This window comes from Lepidothrix coronata, unplaced genomic scaffold, assembly GCF_001604755.1.
Source record: "Lepidothrix coronata isolate B3197 unplaced genomic scaffold, Lepidothrix_coronata-1.0 Scaffold25, whole genome shotgun sequence".
NCBI classification, from domain to species: domain Eukaryota; kingdom Metazoa; phylum Chordata; class Aves; order Passeriformes; family Pipridae; genus Lepidothrix; species Lepidothrix coronata.
The window spans coordinates 5,117,675-5,136,551 of record NW_016690205.1 but is presented as its reverse complement, the minus strand read 5'-3'; the positions used below and the strand labels follow the sequence as shown (position 1 = coordinate 5,136,551).

At 40.8% G+C, this 18,877-nt stretch overlaps 1 protein-coding gene across 7 annotated transcripts in view; it reads right to left on the bottom strand.

Moving 5' to 3' along the window:
- Nucleotides 1-413: 413 nt before the first annotated feature.
- The window catches only part of PTPRE (protein tyrosine phosphatase, receptor type E), a 97,856-nt gene continuing 79,392 nt past the window's right edge, over nt 414-18,877 (bottom strand). For all 7 annotated transcript variants that reach the window (XM_017809316.1, XM_017809313.1, XM_017809317.1 and 4 more), the window contains 11 exons: nt 17,775-17,894; nt 16,685-16,845; nt 13,392-13,527; nt 12,732-12,881; nt 10,862-10,955; nt 10,359-10,435; nt 8,994-9,128; nt 8,102-8,227; nt 7,006-7,166; nt 4,183-4,318; nt 414-2,391 (listed from right to left, as the gene is read on the bottom strand). In XM_017809316.1, coding sequence (XP_017664805.1) covers nt 2,317-2,391; nt 4,183-4,318; nt 7,006-7,166; nt 8,102-8,227; nt 8,994-9,128; nt 10,359-10,435; nt 10,862-10,955; nt 12,732-12,881; nt 13,392-13,527; nt 16,685-16,845; nt 17,775-17,894 — 1,371 coding nt within the window. In that variant the 3' untranslated portion in view covers nt 414-2,316. The remainder of the gene's footprint in view (nt 2,392-4,182; nt 4,319-7,005; nt 7,167-8,101; nt 8,228-8,993; nt 9,129-10,358; nt 10,436-10,861; nt 10,956-12,731; nt 12,882-13,391; nt 13,528-16,684; nt 16,846-17,774; nt 17,895-18,877) is intronic.

Below are 18,877 nucleotides of genomic sequence, written 5' to 3'. Positions count from 1 at the left end.
CGGATTGTGGAATAAAGATGTTGTGAAGCTTAAATGCTGAGGTGAACTGGAACCAATCTGAACACATCAACAGTCAAGTCACACAGTGACCAAAACCACAGACAGATCAGAATGTACAACTTCCAATCCAACTATCTGGCCTTTGAAAGCCATTCCATGCAATGTAAGGGAATTTAAAGGAAAATTCATCTCCACCAGGACACAGCTCCCCAGGGATCAGGCCGGACACAAGGACTGGGAAGCAAAGCTTTCCAAATCATAAAAAACTCATTATGGAGCTGTAGTTGTGACTCCTGAAATATATTTTAGGTATTTCTCTCTCCTCCTAGAAATCTGAATACAGTTACCAACTAAAATCTGAGTACCCACTGAGTATTTAATGTTTCAGCTTAACTCCATCCTACTACTGGTTGTTGTGCTGCAGCTCCTGTTGCTGTGAGGGCTGTGAGACCCCAACAACATCACACTAAATCACCGTTGCACTGAGACAACTTCCAATCCAAGTTTTTACTCAAGGGACCCCAAAATCTGTCCAACAGAGAAATTACTATCCAAACTAAATGCCTGGAAAGATCCTGACATCAGGATCGGAAAATGGGAATTTCTTTGCATTATTCTCCGTCCTCATTTAACCTCTCAGTCTCCCTGTGCTACAAACTATCATTCTGAAACCCCCACTGTGTCCACACTGAATTTATTTGATGGCTTTTGTAAATTTTGATGGACTTTCAGCATGCAGCAGTAAATGGAAACTTCCTCAGAGCTCATTTCCATTACTCAACACTGTGGCTTGAGTGTATCTTCTCATAGAGACTCACAACAAAGGTTTAGTCTTTCAACAATCTTTTTTTTTTAAGTGCAAAATTCACTGTACAAATAAATACAGAAGTGCATCGATGGGAAGACAAGAAGCAGCATGGGAATAGCTTAGGAATTCCTAACCTGCAGCTTTTCCATCCAGCATGACAAGGAAGGAGAGGTGTGGACACCTTCCTGTTCCCTTGCACTGGTACAACGTGATTTATATCAGAAATGGGATAATATAGTGCAGGAGCAGCAGGGAAATGCTCAGTGGAAGCTGCTTATTTGAAATAATTTTTATGTTTGCATCAAAAAAGCCCAACTGGACAAGACAGAATTGCATACTAATTATGTAATTAAAGTAAAGATTCACCTCCTTTGTGCTCATTAAGTCATAGGTGCCTTGGAAACAGCAGGAAAGATCCACTTTTGAATTATTCAACATTCGGATGCCCTGTGATTTTTGGATTTTCTAACCCCCAAACCTCCTGTTTGGGGCTCTAATAAAGACTTTGAAATGTTATTTCACCAATTCTATTATCAGTAGTACTTCCATTAAAAATATATCTCTGTACACAATCATACACCCCCTTTAGAGAAACAAAACAGTCCTTTTTTGATAACATATATGGGAGGGTAAGAACTTAGAGGAGCTTTTTGCTTCAACACAATGTTTCTGGCATTAAACTGTTAGTAAAATGTTTTCTCCAATTCTTACCAATATTCTTAATCACATCAAGCAATAAGAGCTTATCTCTTTTGCCTTTGCTAAAAGAAGTGGGAAATTCTGCCCCTGTAAATAGAGAAGCTTTAACTCCATTTCTGGCCTTGCTCTTTGAGTGGATAAGTTCAGGTGCTGCAAAATAGACTCTTCACATATGTAAAATATTCTCAAAATAGTGGTACACTCACATTATTGTCTTTTTAAATTGATTTAAAAGTGTGATATTTAGGAAAGAACAAAATGACTTGACTTTGAAAGGTATATTAACTCAAAAATTCAAATCTGTGTTTATACTTTATGGACAGCAAGACTAAAAATCAAACTGCCATCGATCTGGAGGCTCTTAAAAACAGCCTTTAAAAATAAATAACTATTTCCATAGTGAAGAGAAATTTATGGCCAAAATATGTTTACACATAGGTACCACGACTGGCTTTTTTTTTTTAGTATGAACTGTAAATCATCCATCAAAAGCTTCAAGAATTGGGACATAACATTATTGATAAATATTTATAAGTGGCAAAACTTGAGAAATAGACCCTCAAGAGTTAATTTACTCTTATTTAGAATAAAGATTTCTATCCCATCTTACAGATCTATACAGTACAGGAACATTATACTTCCCTTTAGAAGATATTTATATTTAAGAAAGAACTCTGTACAGCAAATGCAACTTTAAGAGCAAACACAACATTGTATTTACAGTAAACTCAACAACCAAAGTGACATGGAATAAATTAACAGAATATACAACATTTTGTACAGACAAATTAAAAAATAAGGCAGAATTCTCATTTAAAATTAGCATAATCAGAAAAGATGTCGATGAAATCTTGTACCACTCTGTAGCAGAATTCATACTGTTCCTGAAAAACAAGAAAACCACATCAAAATGTGCTTGGATTGTGTTGTCTCAGTACATTGAGACATCTGCAAATCCCAATGATAAATGCAACATATTCTAGCTGGGACCAGTAGCTGAGAACTGGTCTGTTCTGATTTCTACTTATGTATTTAGTATTTTGAAGTAAAAGAAATAGAAGATGATTGTTGCTCTTCAGTTAAAATGAATTCTTTAAGCTTTCTAGGTGATGTTCCTTAAACTGCATCCATTCTTAGACCTGGTTCTCATTTAAATCTAGCAGCTCATGGTCTCTGCTGTCACTGGTCTCCTGTTACAGCAGGAAACTCCTCCTAAGCATTCCCCAGGGAGAATCATGGAATCAGAATCCTGGAATGGTTTGGAAGGGACCTTAAAAGTTCATCCAGTTCCACCCCCTGCCATGGGCAGGGACACCTTCCACTAGCCCAGGTTGTTCCAAGCCCTGTCCAACCTGGCCTTGGACACTTCCAGAGATGGGGCAGCCACAGCTTCTCTGGACAACCTGTGCCAGGGCCTCCCCACCCTCAGAGCCAACAGTTCCTTCCTACTATCCCATCTCTCCCTGCCCTCTGGCATTGGGAAGCCATTCCCTCTTGTCCTGTCCCTCCATCCCATGTCCAAAGTCCCTGTCCAGCTCTCTTGGAGCCTTCCCTTCTCCAGGTGAACACCCCCAGCTCTCCCAGCCTGTCTGTTATCCAGCTGGCTGGCCCTCTCCATCCTAAAGAGGGACACATCCTGATTTTCCAGGCATGCTGATATGCCTTCAACATGATTTGCTGGATTACAAAATCTGTAACAACACTGATAACAAACAGAACTGGCATTTGAATTCTTTCATGCTGGAAAGCTGAGCTCAGCAGGAGCCCTCCCACAGGCTCAGCTGGGAATATCTGTGGCATTTACACCCTCAACTGACATTATTAAATCCCAGAGCCAGACCCCCCAAAAAAAGCATTTCATCCCCATCTTATCATAACTGTGGATAATCACATTCCCCTTTCTGCCCATCTGTAGGACAGAGAAAACATCCACCTGGAAAACGGGATTTGAGATAATTGTATCTAAAGGAGTGTCAAAGTGCTGAATGGAAGCTGCCATGAAAATACAAAGTATCAGTATTTTTATATATTTAAAAAATAAAAGTCTCAAAAACCTTTTTAATGTTTATTCAATAGGGAGAAGTATCTGGACTAGGCTTCACATATTAGTTGTAGATAACTTTAAGGAAGACTTAAAAAGGATTTTAAACAAGTCAGAGACATTTCCAGGGATGGGACTTCCCATCCCTGGAGCGTTTAAGGCCAGGTTGGACAGGGCTTGGAGCATCTTGGTCTAGTGGAAGGTGTCCCTGCCTATGGCAAGGAGGTGAAACTGGATAATTCTAAAGGTCCCTTCCGACCCAAACCATTCCATGATTTCATGTTTCTGTCTTCCAGTGACCAACTTTGAGCCAATTTATGACCAGACAAATTAAGGAAAGAAAGAACAAGTGATAAATAGCTTAAAAGACATTTATTTCACTATATATTTTGTCATCTGCAACACTAAAATTTTGGTTGAACTGCCTTAAGTTCCTAAAAGACACAGAACATTAAGCCAAGTTGTGTTTCTAGAAATGCTATAAAAAAACCCATATAAAAGCCCAGATTTCTGATAATACCTTGTACACACGCAGCCATCATGCATAATTTATGGGAACCTGCAAGAAAACCCCCTTTGTTCTCCTCCCCTAAGAATATTTACAAACACATATCTGGGTTGTTAAACGTCCTACCAGTGTTTGCACCATGTGTGGCCTTTGCAGCCTTAAGCTCTTCACAGCTTGAAACACATCCAGGAGCCCTTCAGCCTTCACTCTTTCCAGGATGTTGCTCAGTGCTATGAAGGTCCCTGTTCTCCCTGCACCAGCACTGCAAGGAAAACATGTTTGCATGGCATAAACTGGGATAAAAATGGTAAAAGAGGAATAACAGGGACATAGAATAGCCAAATACACCTCTTAGGTTGGGATTTATATTCCTGTATGGACAAGAATTATTATTATTGCTATTGCTGTCATTAGTGCAAAGCAATTTGATGGAAAATGTCCTATCCAACTGTAATGATTTTAATGACTCAAACAGTTTGGGCTGGAAGGAACCTTAAAGATCATCTCATTCCATCCCCTGCTACAGGCAGGGACACCTTCCATTAGCCCACGTTGCTCCAAGCCCCGTCCAACCTGGCCTTGGACACTTCCAGGGATGGGGCAGCCACAGCTTTGCTGGGAATTCTATTCCAGCCCCTCACCACCCTCACAGGGAAGAATTTCTTCCTTATATCTCATCTAAATCTCTCCATTATTAGTTTAAAACCACCCCCCCTTGTCCTGTCTGTATCTGCCTGTGTAAAAGAGATGCATCTCCTTGTGCTTGGCTCACTTTCCTTCTTTCCTCTGAAAACAGACTTTTAGCAAATCCTTACAGCCCATGCAAATTTAGGTACTTTAATTAATTTAAAATTTTTTACTATGGATGCATTTGAAATGCAGAAGAAAATACTGATTGCCTCTTGGAGACGCAGCACTACCCTTTACATGCTCACTTCTCTTCCTGCAACTCCCTTTAAAATAAAAGAAGTTAAGAAAGATAAGTTTGAATTTGAGTGAAATTTCATTTCCTGAGACAGAAAGTTGAAAGGCAAAGGACACTCAGAATGGGCAAAGAAGAATTAAGTGGCCTCTAAATAACATAGAAACCTTTTATAGTTTATTAGAGGCAGCTGCAGACAAACACTGGAAGAGAGGGGAGCGAGGACTGAGAACAGATGGACTTCAAACTCTGTTGGCAACTCAGCAAAACCCTTCTAAACTATTTAGGGTTATGTCTTGATTCTACTTTAAAATGATCATTTTTAGCAGCTCCTTCAACTGTTCTTAAATAGCTGGAAAAACGAACAGAATTTCCACAAGTTCATGTGACCACTCTGAAAAAATCGGACTGAGACTTGAAATGTGTTTAATTATTCATAACATCACATTCATTTATATTTGAAGACTCAAGTGTGACTTCACAGACAAAGTCAGGTAACTCAAAAGCTGGGAGGTACAGGCTGTTCAAGCAGGGACAGGAGAGAATTTTCAGCATTAAAAGTCCTGAATACATTGTGTGGGTTGGGTTTTGTTTTCTTTTTAATCCTTTTTACAAGGATTGAAGTAGATTTTTTTTTTTAAATCTAGGAAAAATAGATGCTAATTATTAAACTAAGGCCTCAGGTCCAAAAACTTGTAAAAGTAGAAGCCATAAATAGCACAACTAATTCTTACACAACTAATTTGGGCAAATCAAAGACATTGGTTTTTAATCTCTTAAATTACTGGTAAGAACTCCTTGATATTTTACCCACTGTAATTATAATTCAGTATTTCAAAACAAGTGTTATAAAATAAAACCCAAAATATCATCACTGTGGAGTGGGGGAACCCTCAGATCCCAAGGGAGCAAACACTTGCAAGGCAAGGAGGAGAAAGTTTTGACAATTAATATGTGTTTTTATAAGACCACATTCCAAAAAAACAATAAATATAAGTCGTGGCTCAAGCTCCCAGGACTTCTTTGCTGTATTTGAAAATATAGGTGACTTCAGACAGTCAAACATAAACCAGAGACTGAGAGAGCCCCCTGGAAACTCCCATCAGAGCAAAATAAAAGACAGTTAATGCTGCCAAGCATTTCTCAGTGGGATCACAGACAGGTGGAGGAAATACCACAATTCATAGAACAAGTGTTTTTAAATATAAAATTATTTACATATATTGACGTCCATATATTGCTAGAAGATGAACAGTGGTCCAGGAAAGTCAGTTCATCTTGTACAACATGCCCAAGAGAAAAAGATTTAAAAGGCCAGAATTTAGAACAAATTAAATAATCCATTTCTGGGGCAATCAGAGACAACACAAGATTTTTTTGTGTCATGATCTTTAGGGCTCTGAAACTCTACTGAGCCTGTCCCTGTGTACTGTCAACTTGACTTTGTCTTGACCAGAAAACAGAAAAAGCTTTATTGATTTATAAAATTTAAAAAAAATTAAAAGCAAAGTATGATTTCTGAATGAGGAAATGGCATTATACCACTTCTACTGCTATTTTTTGTTTTTAAATCAGCGGATCTACTACGGAAAGAGCAAAGACAAATTTTAAGACTGATAAAAACCCCACACTCTGAAAAATATAATTTGAAAAAAAAAAACAGATGAAAAGCACAAGTTACAAAAACAAAGGCAAAAAAAGGTACAATAAAAGTATACAATTAAGAAAACCCCAAAAAAACAAACAGTGAAAATCTGACATAGGACAAACACATGTTATCATGTCCCAAGTAATAATCAAGCTTCCAATCAGCATTAGGTATTATTAAAATATTGTTTTCTCTCTGCTCTTAAGAACAGGAGCACATTTTCCTTGAGCTTAGATTAGGGATATATTTTATTCTCCTGACAGTTTGTAAAATCCAACAGCATTTTCCCCTGCACAGAACATTTGGGCACAATCTCAGAGTTTAACAAACCCAAGTTCAAGTCCAAACCCCGAGTTACTGAAGCCCAGAGGGGACTCACCTGCAGTGCACAGTGATGGGGTGATTCCCTGTTTGCTGCTGCTGCTTCTGCACGGCTGCAATGAGGTCGATCATCCCCTTCCCTTCCGCAGGAATCCCGATTTCTGGCCACCCATGGAAGTGGAACTGCCGGACGAGCCTGCTCTGCTTCTCCTGGTTACCCTGTGGGCAGGAAAACACCACATTTGTGGGCAGGAAAACACCACATTTAGCCATTTTTTACCTCAAAATAAACACACTCCTTCAACTTCTATATAAATTCTGCACTGCTACAGTATTTGCAACCTGATCCATAATGTATCATGGACCTTGATGGACTTGATGATCTTATTTTCAACCTTAACGTTCCATGGCTCTATCCTGGTTGTGCAGACCTGACAGGGCTGTTTTTAAATCCCCCAACCACTCTGCTCATAAGTTCCCTCTAAAATTTTCCTTTGGATTTGCAGAGCTGTTTCATCTGTTTCAAATGAGAGTTCGTTCATCCCGAGTAGGAGCCGTTGAAAACTTTCCTTCTGTACAGGCCAAATCCAAAGTGCTGCTGAAACAACCCAAATCATGGACTCAGCTTTGCACAACACTTTGAAATTTCACAGTTATTGGCCTTGTCTTGATTAAAAGCACACTAAAAGCACACACAGGTTGCCCAGAGAAGGTGTGGCTGCCCCATCCCTGGAAGTGTCCAAGGCCAGGATGAATGGGGCTTGGAACAAGCTGGGATACTGGAAGGTGTCCCTGCCCACAGGATGACTTTTAAGGTCCCTTCCATCCCAAACCAGTCTGTGATTCTATGAAAAATCTTGAATCAAATTTTCCTTTACACCTATGTGGGAGACAGTAGAAAATCTAGGAATAAAAGCCACAACAAAACAATTAAACCCCTCCCTAAACTCACATGCCATTTTGATCAACCACCTGCTTTACTGAATAGAATTTTTGATTTTGCTTTAAGCAAAAATGTTTCATTTAAGCTTCCTCTTAATGTCAGATTAATCACATTTAGGCTTAGATAAAAATCCCCAAATTTAAGATACAGAATCATATTTGTAAATACCTTGAAATGGAAAAACAACCTCCTGGAATTTTAAAAGGATTACCTGACTGTATGTGACCAGGAAGTCCCTCACACTGATGGCATCTAACAGGCTGTCACTCTTGATTTCCACGGTGATCTCTCCGTGAGTCACAGAGCCCTCCGATGGCCAATACTGGCAACATTTTTCCTGCAAAATCCAGAGGATTGTAAACATTTCTTGAATTTTTTCCCAGTTCTCTACATTGTCACGAATCTCTGATATAGGAGGTGACATCCAGCACTGCTCTAAACAGTTTGTATTGCAAGCACTAATAACTATTAGTAAGTAATAAAGTGTTTCTGTAACATAAACCATTAAGATGAAAAGGGCTCAGGAGGCACAGATGGCAAATGTTGCTTTAAAACATATATAACTCCTGAAAGCAATGCAATGTTGTTAAAAACCTCACAAAATCACCAAGCAAAAGGATTTTTCAGCACTAGAACACCCTGGATGCAGTGTTGAACCCGGAATCTTCAACCTGCAGCACACACGGAGATAGGCAGGAATCTCTTCATTAATTACTGATGTACAAGGAGAGGCTCAGAATGAGCCACTGGAGCTTATACTGGCACAACTGGGAGGAAAGTTTATACAAAAGCTTTGTCCAGCTTCTTCCCAAATCCCAAACCACTATTTCATGTCAGGCATCCTTTAATGTGAACTCGAAGCTTTTAAAAACTGTAATATTTGGTAGTTTTGGTGGGTTTTCTAAAAATTCAAGCAAAAGCAGCAACACTGGGTCACACCAAATAGTGAAACAAGTGCTCATTTCAGGAAAGGAAAAAAAAATACAACCTTGTATTGCTGGAATTTGTAGGCAACAAATATTTTATCTGATATTAATGGTCACGTTTTGCAGGTGAGAACAGGAAGAGCTTTGCTGTGGAGCTGTGGGACACGGGACACGTACCTGCTCCCTCTCCTGGACCTCTGTGAGCATCACAATGGTGTGGCACTTCCACTCCCACACCATCCTCCAGAAATCCTCCACTGTGTGTGGAAGAGGGCCCTGGGTGGCAATGAAATAATCCTTCTGGCGATAGCCCTGCGGGGAGAGACCGAGAGCACGAGTTGGGATGGGAGAGGACAAGGGAAGAGGGACAGAGCTGATGGGCAGAGGGAGATCACCACTTAAATGGGGGCTTCTCCCACGGAACAAGGGACAGGATGAGAGGAAACAGCCTCAAGTTGTGTCAAGGGAGGTTTAGATTGGAGATGTGGGAAAATCTCCCCACAAGAAAGGGCTGTCACTGCCCAGGGCAGTGGTAGAGTCCCCACCCTGGAGAGATTTAAAAGCCACGTGAATGTGGCACTTGGGGACATGGGTTAGTGGTGGCCTTGGCAGTGCTGGGGAATGGTTGGATCTGATGATCTCAGAGGGCTTTTCCAACCTAAATAATTTGTGATTCTAAGAATTCCCCTACATTCACAATCCTGAGGTGAATTTTTACAGTCATGGCTGAAGGGATGAAATTCTGCAAGAAGAGGGAACTGAAAAGGTTTCACAATGACATTGTAACAACAGCAGCTGTCAGGCTTTTCTACAGAATTAACTTTTAACTCAATTTTAAGATACAGTTTCATTTCACAAAATCACAGAATCAATTAGGTTGGACAAGACCTCAGATCATCGAGTCAAACCTATGACCCAACACCACTATGTCAAGTAGACCATGGCACTGAGTGCCACATCCAGCCCTTCCTTATTTCCATACTGATGGGATCATCCACAATCCTTAGCTGATAATGGGGTTTTCCTGCTTAATGACTAATTCCCATATTGAAATAAAAACAAGACACAATCCAGGGTTGCCCAGGTTCTAACAGGCAGCTGGGAAGAAAGCTTGGAATTAATCCAGGCCTGCCCAGGTAAACCCTGGCTCCCAAACACTGTGACAGCCTTTCCCTGTGCTAAATACAGACTTTTCTGTTTTTCAGAAGAGCAAATATTTACACTTGTTAATCTGAAGCACATAATGGAACAGTTGGATGTCAGTTGTGTAGCTAATTTGTTTCATTGCCTGTTTGTCAGAATTTAATAAAAGCTTTCATTTATAAATCTTACAACAAGGATAATGTTTAGATCACACAACCATTTAAGCTGAAATTGGAAACACCAGATGAGGAATGGACTTGAAAACTCCCATAAGCCAAACCCAACCAAAAAAGCTCATGTTCTTCATAAGCCAAGTCAATCGTGTCTCTAAAAAGACTTACCAGTAACAGAAAAATATCAGATTTAAAATTTAATTACACAGAAATGGTTTATACATACATCTATGAAGGAAGCATTGATGTAGTCTGTATATTCTTGCCCTCTTTTCATTGACAGAATCACTCTGTTAAAATCATCTGGGGGGAAAAAAAAAAGACAGGTCTAGTCTTACTTTTGCCAACTGCATGTGAAAGAACAAAACCTGCAAAATCTTTCCTCTGAAATTTTCATTTTTCAAGTATTTTGGAATTTCACAAAGAATATGCAAAGAATCCCACATAAAATAGGTTGGTTTAAAAGATGAAACTGTTGAATTATTTAATCCATAATACCTGATTGTAACAGATTTTATATCAATGAAGTAAAAATCAATTCGTTAAATTGTTTGCAGGTGCTTTATAAGAGTATTTCCCTTTGTGTAAGGATATATAAGGATATATTTTATAAGGAGAGCTGTGCTCTGATATGTTGCCAACATACAGACACAGTGTGTAGTCACAACAGCCTTGGGATAACCAGGCATTTACAGCACTTGTTTCTGTATAAAAAAGTTGGCCTCTTACACGGGATGATCTGGATGACTCTTGCTTTCTTCATATTTGCTGGAAGATTCCCAGTTCTCATGTTCTCTTTCATGATCCGAACGTTTGTTAACTTCTGGAATAAAACGCAAACCAGGATGAAAACTCCTTGGAATAGAAGTGGGTCCCACTCACCGTATCTGCACTCAGAAGGCTTTAAAGTGTCTTTACTGGGTATAAAACAGTGACACAGTCAAAGGAACACTGACTTTTCACAAAAGCCACTTCATTGTCCTGTCTATAAAAATTAAGAAAGGATAATAGTCATAAAATCATGGAATGGTTTAGGTTGGAAGGACATTAAAGTTCTTCTGGTTCCAAGCCCTGCCATGGGCAGGGACACCTTCCACTATCCCAGGTTGCTCCAAGCCCCATCCAACCTGGCCTTGGACACTTCCGGGGATGGAGCAGCCACAGCTTCTCTGGGCAACCTGTGCCAGGGCCTCACCCTCACTCCCAGGGAAACACTTCTACCTAATATACAATTTAGTCAAGCTTTTGCTAATGAATGGACCAATGTTCCTTATTATTCATTCAGTTTATGCTGACAACATTCCCAGGACAGAGAAGAAAAACACTGCTCTTGCCCCACTGATTATTTTATAGTACATATAAATAATAACAGTAATATATATATTACACACCCATAAGACCGTGCAAGAAAACACAACAAACTGCCTCTGCTGGGCTGGGACTCACCAAAAAGTGATCAGTTACACATCTGCATTTCAGCAACTATCCAACAGAAATTCAATTTAAATTAAAACTAATTTACTTTTCAAGCTGCAAGCAGATTTTTCAGCATGTATTTGACAGGCACTGTGTTTCAGGAGCAGATCTCAAGTCCTGAAGAACCTCAAGTATTGGCAACAAAGTATTAAAAAGAAACCTCTACCCTCCAAAAAATCCCTTTTCAACTACTCCGGAATTCTGTGTTCAATAGATTTTATGTCAGGACTTTCACACTGGTTACAAATGACTCTACTCTTGACTGGTGCAGGTGGAGTCAGTGCTCCTGAACAACTAAATGCTGTTCTCTGTTTGCACTCTTCCCAGCAAAAACTTGGAAATTTTGAAAAAAAAAAAAAAAAGGAAATGATGCTTTGCTTCCTTCCCTAGAAAGTCCAATACTGTTGATTTTTGAACTTGTTGCTCTATCACCAGACTTATTTTTATGTCATTTCCTTTTCCCAGTTCCCAATTACTGATTAAATTAATCCTTCAAAGGAAAGAGATAACTCCAGTTAACACCTAGATGTCATTTAATACTTTAGACCTTTATGGAGAATAAATATTTTAGGATGGCCAAAGTCATAAAAAAGTTCTAATTATTCCCTCAGGACACTAAAATCTATTTTAACAATGATCAGACACAGCCAGTGTGGTTCTTTTCTGCGTTTGGGGTTCTCCACTAAATACAAATGCCTTTTTTTTTTTTTTTTTCAATTTACCTTCCTGACAGTCTGGACATTCAGCAAAATTCCCTGCAATTCTCCCTGTCAGCCACCTCTGAGTTAACAATCCCACTGAGATGCAAATTAGACACACGTAATCCAGTTTCCTCTTCCAGCATTATCTGATCTGGCCTCCGGTACCAGACCCAGAGAATCACTCCACTTTTCCTTTCCAAACAAACAAAAAGCAAATAGGAAGAAGTCTGTACAACAACACAGCTCTGAATGAGCATTCCCAGAACAGGATGTTCAGCAAGGGCCCCATTCATCCACTCCACAGGACCATTCACAGCAACCCCAAAAGAACAACTTGTTCCCTTTTATGGACCTTTAAGGTGACGCTTTTATCTTTTTGGTTTAAATCTTAGAATTCTATGGCAAAGGACTTCCATACTTACTTTGAATTCTTCCTCCAGCCCCAATTTGACCAGGTTTGGGGCCGCATTGTGGGATGTCTGGAGGTGTTTTTCTAGGGATGACACGTCGAGCTCTGTGTCCCCATAGAGGTAGTACTCGAGTAAGGCTTGATAAATGAAGGAGTATTGCATCTGAGAGGGACAGAGAGGCAGGTGAGGACACAGCAAAGCAGGGATGAAACCAGGAATTCTCGGCCTTACCTATCTAATTTAAAAATCATAAAGCCATTGAATGGTTTGGGCTGGAAGGGACCTTACAGTCCATCCAGTTCCACCCCCTGCCACGGGCAGGGACACCTTCCACTAGCCCACATTGCTCCAACCTGGCCTTGGATACTTCCAGAGATGGGCAGCCACAGCTTCTCTGGGTAACCTGTGCCAGGGCCTCACCCATAGGGTGAGGTTGTCCGATCTAAACCAGCTCACAGAATCCTGGAATGGTTTGGGTTGGAAGGGAGCTTAAAGATTATCCAGTTCCATCCCTGCCGTGGTCAGGGACACACCTTCCACTAGACCAGGCTGCTCCAAGCTCCATCCAACCTGGTCTTACCCAGGCATGCAACAGCACAGGACATTCTGGAGTAGAAATACAGAAGCATCTTCCTCTCTGACCACGAAAAGCTGTACTTAAAACCCACTCACGTCGGTCTGGACCATCTGTGGCCGCTGGTTGCGGATCCTGGACACGAACTCGAACACATCCACCTTGTGCTCCGCGTGCATCATGTCGATGATGGCGTCGATGACGATGAAGGTGCCCGTGCGTCCCACGCCAGCGCTGGGGGGGACAGAGCACACAGAAACCTCTGGAATCACCCACCTGCCGGAATTGCTACAGCAGTAAGTTCTACGGGTAGAACTCGAGCTCAGACCAAACTGAAATAGTCACTGGGAAATGTGAAATTTCATAGAATCATGGAACGTTTAGGGTTGGAAAAGCCCTCTAAAACCATCAAGTCCAACCATTCCCCCAGCACTGCCAAGGCCACCACTAACCCCTGTCCCCAGGTGCCACATCCACATGGCTTTTAAATCCCTCCAGGGATGGGGACTCCACCACTGCCCTGGGCAGCTGTGCCAGAGCTGGACAACCCTTTCCACGCAGGAATTTTTCTTAATACCCAATCTAAACCTCTCCATTTTTCGTTTCAACAATGACAGTAACAAAACGAAAACTAAAAAAAAAAAAAGGGTGAAATTTTTTAACACAAAAACTCCCCTCTTCTCAGCTCAGGCTTAACGACATCAGAATTATATTTAAAAACACCTTTGGAAAAAAAATCTGATTGACCATCTATAATAATTCAGTCTAAGGTGAAAATTTAATTTTTTTTCCCCCCCTAATTTTTAGTTCCAAATTCCCCAACACTGCCATCTCAAAACACTTTTTGGGTTTTATATCCTTCGCAGCCACGAGAGGGAGCGCGATCATTAGAAATTACACAACTCCGGCGACTTTCAGCTCTTCCTTCCAGAGGAAAAGGGCATGGCATCCTGTGCTAGGCATTAATAACTCTCCTTTGACCTTTAGTTGGTTTATTTTGCTGGAATGGCCACAAACACCTCCAGGAACAGGATAAAAACGTCTCCCCTCATCCCCAGCTCAAAGACACAGAGAAGTTTTCAGCAAGGAAACATTAGGTTTTAAATACCACCAGGAAAAAAAATGCTGTGTTCATAATACAACTTAGTTCTCCTGTCACACACACTTTTAACAGTAAACACCACGTGAAATCAAAGCCCCCAAGCCCCACCGTTCCAGAGGGCTGGAGGGATGATGGACACCAGTGGATCTATGGAGTTTCACCATGGAGCTTCACCAAATTTTCACCAAAACTTTCTGCCTCCAAACCCCTTTGGATTTAATCATCCATTTGGCAAACTGTGCTCGCTCCTGCCAGTCTCAATCCAGTGCTCCCACCCTCTGGCCCCACTTGGTCCCTCCAGCCACTGGCCATGAACCACCCCATAGTGGCCAAGGCTCCACCCTTGCTGCTTCCTTCCATTCATGTTTGACCTCTGACACCAAGGACAAGTCCCTCTCATGTCCTACTCTTTGACTCCCAGTTTATAGACTTTTTCCTCTTCCTGAAACATCCTGGGAACCACTCTGAGCATGGGTCACCCATGTCCAGTTCACATTTTTCCTTCATTGCTCATTCCTGGAAGCTCTCACCCCCCTCAGCCCCACACTCAGCTCCATCACTTCCCTTCCCTTTAAAGCCACAATCCCTTTTTACACATCCTTGCTCCATCCCCTTGTTCCCTTCTTTCAGACCAGCTCTGAATTCCATCTTTGCATATCCCTCCTAAAGCTGGGAATTTCACCAACCTTGACATTTGTCCCAGAATTTCCCTGATTTTATCCATCCTTAACCTCCTCCAGGGTATCCCTTACTCAGCTAATCCTCATCTGCTCACGGAAAAAAAATTATTTCTAAAAACTTATGGAATAAAAAAATTGTCAGAAAATCCTGCCACCCCCTGCCCTTGTTTTCACTTCTTTCCTTGCAAATGCCAAATTAGTGCTTTATTAAGTTCCACGAGATTTTGATGGAGCTAGTTTTGTCACAGTGGCTGGGTAATATTCTTCTAAAAGCTCACTAAAAATGGATGGTTACTCACTCCTGATGGGCTTCCCTTTCCTTTTCCCAACAATTCAACGGTGTCACATCCTGAGCTCCAACGGAAATTAAGTGTCACCTCTCTCCTCCTTTATTTCTGACATAAGCTGAGGCCCCAGCACTGACACAGGTCACACTGTGCTCTCTTGGCCCATTATATTTAACTTTCTGCAGATTTTAATTAAGATATTTTATATTTTCCTTTACTTTGTCTCTAATCCTGCTCATTAAGCCAAGTACAGCATTTCCTGCCAATGACAAATAAAGCTCAAGCCCAAAATGCATCTCTACACATAGTAAAGGCCTATAAAAATACAGTGGGTTTCTCAAAGAAAAGACTGTGAGACAACTAAAATCTGATTTTTCCACTGAATGACTTTTTTCAAGCCTCTTATTTATGACACCCGAGAGAGAAGGTGAATCCCAGCAAGGCAAGAACTGGATGTAAACCAAAAATCAACACTGGCTTGGTCAGGATAAACAATCTCTTTCAAGGAAGTATTTCTAGATGTCTGACACAAGGAAGAAAAACAAAAAGACAAATACATGAATCTACAACCTTTTTTCCTTAAAAACAAGACCCTGAAAGACAAAGCTGCTCTTCTTTTCTTTTCATTCTAAACTCATTACAATAATTGCTCCTGAAAAGATATTTCTTGTTCATTTGTGAGCTTACAGTTGCTATAGAGATTGCAATTATTGTCTTAAAACTGATTTGGAGTTTGGGTTTGGTTTCATTGAGACAAGATTTCAATAGTTTAGCACAAGCCTTTGACAGCAGGACCTGTGTGTGTGACCCACGAGTGGGAATATGTTCTGTATTCACATGTAGCACATTCTTAAAATTGCAACATTTAAGTCTCTCGAATGAAGTCTTTATTCCAAACTTTTTAGGTATTCAATGGCTAATTTACATAGGAAACTGTAATTCTACTGTGGGAGAAGTGGGGGATGAATTCCCAGAAGAGCATTTAGTGGCAAAGGTCACAAATTTGTATTATGAGTCTGTTTTTCTGACAAGGAACATACTTGTACCAAACAATGGATATCACTCATGGATTTATAAACCCCACAAACAACAAAACAACAACTTCTGTTTGAGCATGGAAGTGACAGCAAAGACAGATCTTTTGAAGTTGTTTATACCCTTCTCTCTCAAAAAGCTCAGCATATTATTAGCCTTTAATATAAATATGTAAATAAATAATATAAATATGCAAATAAATATATCTATACCTAACAAATATATATATATATATATATATAACTCCAGACCAAGCTATGAGAATGCCTTGAGGAGCACATACATACCTACAGTGAACCACAATTGGTCCAGCATGGGCAGGATTCAATGCTTTGACTTTTTTCAGGAATTTCAGCATCCCAATAGGTGTGAAAGGCACCCCAAAATCTGGCCAGCTGGTGAAGTGAAGCTGTGTGACAAGCCTTGGAGCTTTACAACCATCATGAAGCTGCAGGAACACACAGACACTGTTGGACATCTCATTTTTCATGCAAAGATTTAGACACAAACTGCCCTGGTTATTTATGATTTTAATTCCTGCAACACTTCAAGCCTGATTTGAGGATTAGAAGTTTACAGTGTATGTAAAAAGAAACATTTTATAAAATTACCACATTTTATTAATGCATCTTAGCAGTGAAAACTGGAATAATCCCAGGATAGGACTCCAAAGAGTAAGAATCACAATTTATGTTAATAATGCATCTAATGTGAAGTTCTTTTTCACCCATAAAATCCTCATAACACTTTTTTTAGCAGCCTCAGCCAAAACTCACAAAATTCAGTCTAAATATTCGGGATTTGCATGGTTGTGAGATGCCAAATGCCAGCTTTGGACAGATTAAGTAGGAAAAATGAAAGAAGTGCTGCACCTTCAATACCCAACTGCTGCCTAAAGTGATCCCTAGTGAGGCCACACACTGTGGACAAGAGCAGAGCCATTCCCACCACCTCTGTTGGGATCTAAAACTTTAACTTGTGCTAGAGATCACAGACAGAACAAAAATCAAGCTGCAATGCTGGCTGACATTGGCCAACGAATACCTACCCCAAATACCCAAATTTGCTCACTTATTTATCTGTGCAATTCGTCCCCAAAAAAAAAAAGTCAAGTCCCTGCTCCTGTGCTCCCTCCTGGCAGTCACAAGGCATGACTTTCCATGGCCTTCGGTGACAAAAATCCAGCAGAACCGCTTGCAATCCATGAATCGTGCGGACGTTACGCAGGCAGGCCCCGCTCCGGAGAGGCACCACATCTTCCTCCACTGGCAAACATATTTAATCCACTTCCTGAATTTCTTGGCAGCAAATATTTGAAATTGTACCAGTTTTCTCCAAAGATTAAAAAGAAGCCCCCAGCGCGGGGCTGCTCCTCACCGACTGCACGCAGAACTTGCGGATGGTGTAGTCCACCAGCACTATACAGTCCTCCACGGACACACGGATGTTTCCATAAGTCCAGCACCCCTGGTCAGGCCAATACTGGTAACATTTTTCCTGCACGAAAACCACAGTGAATTTTGTAACGCTGAGTTTGCTTTCACTGCTGGTCACGCTTAAAAAAAAAAGGGAGTTATCTGAGAACACGGTGTACAAATACGGATATCGGGGTTTCTCATCTGGCACAAGGCAGCTTTAACACCTTGCTGGTGCTACTGATTAAATTTCTGCAGAGAAGGTGAGAACAGCTTTGAAGTTGTTTTTTAACCTAGTCAGACCTACACAGCTTTTGTTTCAGTTTGGCTGCTTTGTGAGGGGGTGTCCAAATGTGTGGGACTGTAATATTTTGACTCCATTTTCAAGCTTTAGGTGCAGCCAGTGAGAAATGCAGAGCAGACCTTATTTCATAGAATCACTGAAGCACAGGCTGCTTTGGGTTGGAAGGGACCTTAAACATCATCTTACTCCACCCCCTGCCATGGGCAGAGACACCTTCCACTAGCCCAGGTTGCTCCAAGCCCTGTCCAACCTGGCCTTGAACACTTCCAGGGATGAGGCAGGCACAGCTTCTCTGGGCAGTCATTTGGAATCATGAGGAACATCCAGAATTAACAGTTCTGGCTGCTTACACTGGGAATGGGCCCTTGTGGGTTGCCTTTGATGTCTGAGCTTCATCAAGCAGCAGCAAAAGTGCAGGAAAATAAAGCAAAAGTAGAACTGAGAAGAAGTAAACAAGGAATGCCCATCCATGTAACAGAGGAGGAATGGGGGACAGGAAGGAAGAGGATCAGTCTTACAATGAAGCAGCTTTAATATTTAGTTGTTTTGTGGATGTGCCAGAAAGAATTTTGAAAATGCACGGGGTTTTTATCTTCATTCCCAACCAGACCCACCCACAAGTGCAGCCTTAGGCTGGGATAAAACCACAGAAATCTTCCTTTGGCTCTGGGCTATGCAGGACACAATGAGCCATCAGAACTTCTTCCTTGAGAACAACTGATAGAAGTTTGTATTTTAGAAATCAAAACTACATTTTTAGA